At 49.9% G+C, this 8,459-nt stretch overlaps 1 protein-coding gene across 2 annotated transcripts in view; it reads left to right on the top strand.

Annotated features, from left to right (window-relative positions):
- Nucleotides 1-2,031: 2,031 nt before the first annotated feature.
- AMFR (autocrine motility factor receptor) overlaps nucleotides 2,032-8,459 on the top strand; it is a 31,481-nt gene continuing 25,053 nt past the window's right edge. The window contains exon 1 of one of the 2 annotated variants that reach the window (XM_083370683.1): nucleotides 2,032-2,063. Coding sequence is in view for 1 of the 2 variants with exons in the window: in XM_083370682.1 (XP_083226808.1) it covers nucleotides 3,292-3,534 (243 nt within the window). In the remaining variant the exon portion in view is untranslated. Of the gene's footprint in view, nucleotides 2,064-3,130; nucleotides 3,535-8,459 lie in introns of those variants that run through there. The other variant, XM_083370682.1, reaches the window with a different exon arrangement.

Raw genomic sequence — 8,459 nt, 5'->3', positions numbered from 1 at the left:
ACTTTTCTCGTGACATTTGTTCAGTGAATCGCTGCCGTTGTTAAGTTAGTAACATAGTTGTTAAGGGAATCTGGCTTCCCCATCGACTTTGCTTGTCAGAAGGTTGTAAAAGGGGATCACATGATCCCGGGACACGGCAACCGTCATAACTATGAGTCAGTTGCCAAGCATCCAAATGTAAATCATTACACAAGCTGAAGACTGGCGGTCTATCTTGAGTGGTTATTTGTTTGAGTAACTCTCACCTGCACTTGAAATGCATTTTTGAAATGACAGCTATGGCAAAATACAGGAGTTAGATTTTAAAATGCCCTTCGGAATCTACATCACCCAGATTTCTCCCCCAGGGTGGAGATTCGTTCTCCGAGCTTGTGGGTTGGTTTCCGAACATTTTGTTAGCAGGCGAAGGAGTTGAGGGGATGTCTTGTCAGGTGTTCTGTTTATTTTTTCCATCTCCTGGTTATCTCTGTAGAATTACAAAGCCTTGAATTACTTGGGTGGGTGGGAAATGTGAGTTCCACGAAGGCTGCCCCCAAAGAGAGAGAGAGAGGATAGAGAGAAAGGGTAGAAAGAGTTTGGATGGATGGATGGATGGATAGGCAGACAGGCAGGGAGGCAGGCAATCAGGTTACAATTGCACTGAAAAATGTGACATGACTCTTTTTCACACTTAGGACCATTGCAAAACCCCTATGCTCATATGATCAAAATTCAGATTCAGTTGGCAACTGGCTAGTACATACGATGTTCTGGAGTCGTGTGACCATCTTTTGTGACATGATAAAAGTCAATGGGGAAGCCAATTCACTTAACAACCGTGTTACTAACAACTGCAGCGATTCACTTAACAACTATGTCAAGGAAGGTCGTAAAACGGGGCAACATTCACTTAACAAATGTCTCACTCGGCAACAGAAATTTGGGGTTCAATTATGGTTGCGCATCAAGGACTACCGGTATATACGGAGATAGATAACAGATACAGAGGTAGATACATGGATATAAAGATATGTATAGATATAAATATAGATAAAGATAAATGAAAACAAATTCAGTTGCTGGACTGTCAGTCTAGCCAGAAATGATGGAGGTTGTCATCTTAAAAACAACAACAACAAATTTCTGGAAGTCCACAGCTGCTGTAAGTGGTGCTTCATTTCCCAGCGCTTAAAAGTAAATCCTGCCCAGGCAGGCTGACAGCCGTGCAAGAGAGGTGTTGTGTGGCAAAGGACACTGATCAAAGTCTAGAGGTTGCATGGGGCAATGTGTGTGTGTGTGTGACGTTTGGTGGCCCAGAACGAAGGGCTCGGAAGGATGAATCATCAGAACAGGATGTGACTCAACGGCCTGCTCAGGAAAGCATTTTGGTTATGTGTTTATATTTCAGGAGTTCAAAGCTACTTAAGGTGCCCTTTAAGGGCACCCTTAGGGTGCCCTTTACTTAGCTACTGCAGGGGGTCCCCAAACGTGTCCACTTTTAAGACTTGTGGACTTCAACTCCCAGAATTCCTCAGCCAGCATGGCTGGCTGGGGAATTCTGGGAGTTTAAGTCCACAAGTCTTAAAGTGGACATGTTTGGAGACCCATGGTCTACTGTGCCATCCCACAACAATCTTTCTAGGTAGGCTCTGCTGGGAGGGAGTGGTCTAAAATCCCCCAGAGAACCTGGAGGGACTGGTCCAAAACTTGGCGGCAGGGGGACTGGTTCACAATCCCCCAGGGGAACTTGCTTGGTCTGTGTGTGTGTGTGTGTGTGTTGGGGGGGCCTTGAAGGGACTGTTGCCGTTTTTTCCTTTCCATCTCCTGAACTACCACATCACACCATCTGGACTCACAACCCCTCCTCCCAATGTTCTGGCCTCTGCAAACTCGGAAATGCCCCCTCCCCCCCGGTCACATGTCTGCAAAGTATTTGAGGGCTGTCATAATCTTAAAGCCCCCCCCCCTGCTCCCCCCGTTTAATTTTAAAAATTTTAATGGGAAGTTTTTATAACCAACAAAGACAATACAGAAGAAATGGTAAAGGGAATAAAAGAGGTACAGAAAGGAAAAGGAAAAAAAAGGTAAGAAAAAAGGCATACAGGTTAGTCTTCGACTTACAACAGTTTGTTTAGTGGCCATTCCAAGTTACTGCGGCGCTGGAAAAAGTGACTTGCGACCGTTTTTCACGCTTAACGACCGCTGCAGCGTTCCTCCCCCCCCCCAGGGTCACATGATCAAAAATTTGGACGCTGGGCCACTGGTTTCTATTTACGACGGTGGCGGTGTGACCCGTCTCGACAAGCCAAGTCAACGGGGGAAGCCGGCTTCCTCTTAACAACCTTGGTCCGCTGCAGCGATTCCCTTAACAACCGTGGCAGGACAGGTCGTAAGACGGGGCAAAGGTCCCTTCACCTCCGTCTCGCTTAGCAACGGAAACGTCGAGCTCGGTTGTGTTGGTAGGGAGGAAAGACAGCGCCGGAGGGTCTCCGTCCCCAGTTGGCAGCAAGCATCTCTTCTCCCCACCAGCCTAACCCCTTAGCTCAGGGGTAGGCAACCTCGGCTCTTTTATGACTCGTGGACTTCAACTCCCAGAATTCCTGAGCCAGCCAAGCTGGCTCAGGAATTCTGGGAGTTGAAGTCCACGAGTCATAAAAGAGCCGAGGTTGCCTACCCCTGCCTTAGCCAGACCCGAGAGACCCTTAACTCGGGTCTCCTCGCCCGCTCCACTCCCGCGAACCTCCACCAAGGTTGTGTGTGTGTGTGTGTGTGTGTGTGTGTCTTTTGCTCCTCCCCATTGTGCCTCCCCCCCTGTACACTCACCCACCCACCCACCCTCCTTCCGCGGAGACGAGCCCGCGACCCCCAAAAGGGCCGGCCGGATGCCCAGCGCCTGACGGGCCCGCCGCCCCTTCTCGGACCGGCAGCTCCGCTGGCAACCCTGTAGCACGGACAAGGAGGGGGGGGGGCAGCCCAGCCTCGCCCCCGCTCCGGCCGGCAGAGCGGAAGGTCAGCCGCCGCGTCGTCCGCTCCCCGCCGGCCCTGCGGCTCCCGGCCCTGCCCTGCCCTGCCGGCTCCGGCCCGAGGGAGCCCCACGGGCGGCTGGCCAGGCGGGCCCGGCTCCTCCTCCTCCTCCTCCGCCGCCTCCGCCTCCTGGCCAGCCAGGCAAGCAGGCAAGCAGGCAGGCAAGCGCGCAGCCCCTCGGCCCTGCTCGGCTTCGGCGGTCGGTCGCGCGGCGGCGAGCGAAGAAGGAGCGAAGAAGGAGCGAGCGACCCCCGCTGTTGCCGGGAGACCCGCCGGGCAGCCCCCGCCATGCCGCTGCTCTTCCTGGAGCGCTTCCCCTGGCCCAGCCTGCGCGTCTACGCGGCGCTCAGCGCCCTGGCCCTGCTGGGCTCCCTGCTCAGCGCCTACAGCGCCCTCCGCCAGGCCCAGCCAACCGGGCCCGGACGGCCCCCGCCCGAAGGGGACGCCCCGGCCCTCCAGCCGCCGCCGGGCCCGGGCCCCGCCGCGCTGGACGTCGCCTACTACCTGCTCTCCGACGGCCTCTGCGTCTGGGTGAGCCCCGGGGGCTGGGGAGGAGGGCGGACTCTGGGGCCCATTGTCCCCAGCTGGACGGCGGGGAGGGGAGGACTAGGCGCCTAGGGGGGATGGATGGACTCCGGGTCCCCTAATCCCCAGCTGGCAGAGAAGGGAGGGATAGGAGGGGGGGCAAGGAGGGTGCTCCTTCTGGCGATTGGCCTGCCCTCCTAGCCCAACTGGGCGCTCCTGGAGGATGTTGAGTGGAGTCTGATTCCCATGGTCCCCAGCTGGGAGGAGTGGGTGACAGGAGGCGTGATTGGAGAGCTCAGAAGCATGGGTAGGGTGGTCTCTGGCGGCGTCAATAGGCAGCCACTTCTGGGGGGGGAGTGACCCTCATTATGCCTAGCTAAGCAGGACTGGGTGCTCCAGGTTCCTTGGGGCTCCAGCTCCCATGATCCCCAGCTGGAAATACCGAACAATAAGAGGGGTGATTCGAGAGCCTGAGGCATCCCTAACTGCTAGGAGAGGGCAATGGGAGGGATGGTTCGTCGACTTTTGGGAAGCCCAATTCTAGTTTCTTCTACCCTGGCCAGCGTCTTCAGGGAAGATGGGCATTGTAGTCCCACCCTTAACCAACCCGGCTGGCAGAAGAGGCTGCTGCTGAAGGGCTTCCCCCTCATCAACGGGGTTGAGGGTTGAGGGCCTGCAGAGAACGTCTTGGCCACCAGCATTTGGAGAGCTCCATCATCCTGCGCTGTGGGGAGTTTGGGGGAATTGTAGTCGAAAGCTTTCGATGGGCCTACCTCGATATCAAAAGGACCCATGCCTACTTTTCTTTCCCATCTGTACCACAAACACACACACACAGAGAGATATCACAGTTGCGGGTCAGTCTCATTTGGAGAAGCCCTATCATCCGAGGCCAGCATAGACCTGGAGGATGGCATGGGTCCAAAGATGCCTTTGCCTCCTAGCCATGTTGGGGAAACTGGGCCAATAGCACAACTGCAGGGGTCAGTGTGTCAGTCAGGAAGTAAAATTAAGACAGAGAAGGGAGGTGTGAGGTGGTAAGACCACTCGTGAAAGCAACCCTGTGTAGGTTGGGTTGAGTGGGAGGGACCCTAAGAAAGCTCTGGGCTTGAGAAGAATAGGAAGCTTCCCGGGTCTGGGTGGGCTTTGGGTGATGTGTGGGTAGATGATGTTTTCTGGGGTCCATGTAGTATGATAAAATTGTGGAAGATATGAGGGCCTAAAGAACTGGGGGGGGGCATTGGAGTTGCTTTGAAGTCAATGTGAAGAATAGTTGGGGTGCAGGCATGATTCTTAACCTCGGAGGAACAGCTGGATGCCCTCCAGGTGTTTGGGGATTGCAGCTCCCATCACCTTGGATGATGGCCAAGTGGCTGCGATTTAGGGGAGTTTACACTTTTTATACCTTGAGGTTATCCTTGGCATGATCGCCATTCAGGTGTGATGGACAAATCCTTGAGTTTGCTTAGAACACGGGTGTCAAACTTGTCACATGACATGTCGCGACGTATCGCGACTCTTGGCATTGCTGGCAATGGGGTGGGCGCGGCTTCGGTATGATGAAACCGGCCTGCGGGCTGGCAGTTTGACACCCCTGGCTTAGAAAGAGATCTCGGTTTCCAAGACAGATCATTTGGGGGTTTCTGCCTCTCAACAGGTTGCTTTAAAAAGGCCTTGATGGGTTCTGCGTAAGTGAGAAATGCTAGGGCAGGGCTCTTCAAACTTGGCCCTTTTATGACTTGTGGACTTCAACTCCCAGAATTCCTCAGCCAGGTGAAGAGGCCTTGCTGCGGAGAGACTGGTCTGCGTGCAAAAACTTTTTCAGGTAGTCAAACCAGAACAGCGTGAGATGCTTAAAAGTAGCACTAAAACCAGCACCTTAAATATAGAACTGGCAATCAACCTAAGTCCCGCAACCCGATACAACTCAGCCCTGGGCCTGTGAGTTGGCAATCTGCCAGACAGGAAGTGAAGTGAATCACCTGGGGAAGGAGCGTGGCAGCAGGTAAACACCTGCTACCTCTGGTGAGGGGAACAAACTAAGCTGGTTCTCCAGCCAGGCTGAGCAATTGCCTGGAAACTTCTTTCTAGTGTTCTGCTTTTCAGAAACTCCTGTTTTATTTCCGGCTAAGATTTGAGGGACGTGGTGGCTCAGTGGGTTAGGACGCTGAGCTTGTCGATCAGAAGGTCGGCAGTTTGGCGGGTCAAATCCCGAGTGCCGCGTAGCAGAGTGAGCGCCTGTTACTCGTCCCAGCTTCTGCCAACCTAGCAGTTCGAAAACCCGTAAAAACACAAGTAGAAAAATAGGGACCACTACGGTGGGAAGGTAACAGCGTTCCGTGCGCCTTTGGCGTCTAGTCATGCCGGCCACATGACCATGGAGACGTCCTTGGACAAGCGCTGGCTCTTCGGCTTTGAAACGGAGATGAGCACCGGCCCCTAGAGTCGGAAACGACTAGCACGCATGTGCGGGGGAACCTTTACCTTTACCTTTAAGATTTGAGACTGCAGGTAATCCTCAACTTAACAATCACAACTGAACCCCAAAATTTCTGTTGTTAAGCAAGACAGTTGTTAAGTGAGCTTTGCCCCATTTTACGACATTTCTTGTCACAGTTGTTGAGTGAAACATTACAGTTGCAAAGCGGATCTGGCTCTTCCCCATTGACTTTGTCAGAAGGTTGCAGAAGGGGGTCACATGACCCCGGGGACACTTCAACCATCATAAATATGAGTTTGTTGACAAGCGTCTGAATTTTGATCACATGACCATGAGGCTGCGCAACAGTCGTAGGTGTGAAAAACAGTCACAAGTCAGTGTTTTCAATGCTTTGAACCGTCACTAAACAAATAGCTGTAAGTCAAGGATTACCTGCAATTGTTTACATTTCTTTCATTGGTTATTTGCTCTTCTTTCTGGATGCTGAAATGCGGTTCTGTCTGGCTGTTTTTGTTTATTCTTTGAGTTATTTATAAAATAATAAAGGGGTAAACAGAAATAAATAAATAAATTCCGTTTAGGTATTTCACTTCAAGGCCGACTGTTCCCACGATCATCTCCTGCGCTTCCGGGAAGATCCCGCATCCTGTCCATTTATCTCTTCTTTCCTGTTCTATTCTTCAGTTATCCTTAGGCTTGCCAAAATGAATCATTTTCCCCCCTGCCTTACACACCTAAATAAAAGTTTCTTATATATAGATATTTGCTGGGTGTGTTTTCAGATAGCTGTGCAAGGAAGTACAGCCCTATTTCTCAACTGCCCTGGGGAACACTTTTTGTTGGTATGACCCTCAATTACACATGTTTTCCTCTTTCATCAAATGGAAATGTTGAAAACCGGGATCTACTTGAACCAGGCTGTGAGATTGTTGACCTGTCTGAATGATGAGACTGTCCTGTTTTGGGTAACAAGTAAATCTGATGGGCCTGGCCTTTCCTTTCATGGTTTCTGATTGTACAAAAGACAACAGGGGAATGAAGGCAACAATAAAATGTTCTGTTACAGCAGCGTTTCTCAAGCTTGGCAACTTGAAGTTGGGTTGACTTCAACATTCAGAATTCCCCAGCCAGCAATGGATTCTGGGAGTTGAAGTCACCCCATCTTCAAGTTGCCAAGCTTGAGAAACATACTGTGTTAGAGATTAGTACAGTACTAAAATTCTTGAATGTTATTTTAGCCGACCCTACTCTGTAAAAAGTCTGTGGCCAATTACAGAATCATCAGATGTTTTTGAAGAAGTAAGGGGATACTTCATTTGAATTCATGTTCAGAGGTCTCGCATATCTTGCCAGTATGTAAGGATTAGGGGATTTATGGACGAGGATTGTGAACAGAAGTCCCTCTGTTTGCAGAATCATTTTCTTTAGGATGGTTTTGGGATCCTTTTGTGAATGTTGGCTATAGAGTTGTTCGCTCTGCAAGGTTTTGTGTGAAGGATTCTCGGGTTGCAAGAAATAATAGTTAGGATGAATGCCTTGCTTATGTGTAGCTGAATTAGTCAGATCTACTTAAAAATCTATTTTGGCTTTATCAGATTTTTTTCAGTATGTGACTTCTGTTGTTTTACATGTACATGGAGTGAAAACGTCAAGCCGTGTCATGTTTTCAACACCAGAATAAATCACTGAATATGTAATTAAAACCTAGATGGTGACTCAGATGTTATGAATAAATGCCATAAAAATGACAGACAAGAAGGTGTATGCCTACAGTGTGCAATCAGAATTACAGCTTCTTATTAATTACTTGATTCTCATAACTACGGATTAGCCCTTGTTTGAAATCTTTTGACTTTAAATAATGACATGTGTATTAATATGCCTTTGTTTGCTTTGTTTGCTATGCATCATTTTGGTTACAAATTTTGAAGACATGCTATATTAATGTTAGTAGTTGTGGGTTCCCATCTTCCACAGCCTGCATGGCTGTTGGCTGTCCTAAGTGGGTGTTATATTTTGTCCCAAGTAAATCTGAGTTTTAGGACACTTTGGTACTCTTGTTCTTTTTGAGATTCAGTTTACTGATGAGCTGTTCTGTTCTGTTCCATTCCATGTTCTGTTCCATTCTGCTCTGCTCCAAACAGAATAGCAGAGTTGAAAGGGACCTTGGAGGTTGTCTAGTCCAGCATCCTGTTCAAGCAGGCGACCCTATACCATTTCAGACAAATGGCTTTCCAATCTCTTCTTACAAACCTCCAGTGATGGAGCAGTGATGGATTCTATTCTATTCTATTCTATTCTATTCTATTCTATTCTATTCTATTCTATTCTATTCTATTCTATGCTATGCTATGCTATGCTATGCTATGCTATGCTATGCTATGCTATGCTATGCTATGCTATGCTATGCCATGCCATGCCATGCCATGCCATGCCATGCCATCCCATCCCATCCCATCCCATCCCATCCCATCCCATAATTCTATTCTAT

This window comes from Vipera ursinii, assembly GCF_947247035.1.
Source record: "Vipera ursinii genome assembly, chromosome: 10".
Classification (NCBI taxonomy): Eukaryota; Metazoa; Chordata; class Lepidosauria; order Squamata; family Viperidae; genus Vipera; species Vipera ursinii.
The sequence above is the reverse complement of the archived record's forward strand: the minus strand, read 5'-3'. Positions and strand labels throughout refer to the sequence as shown.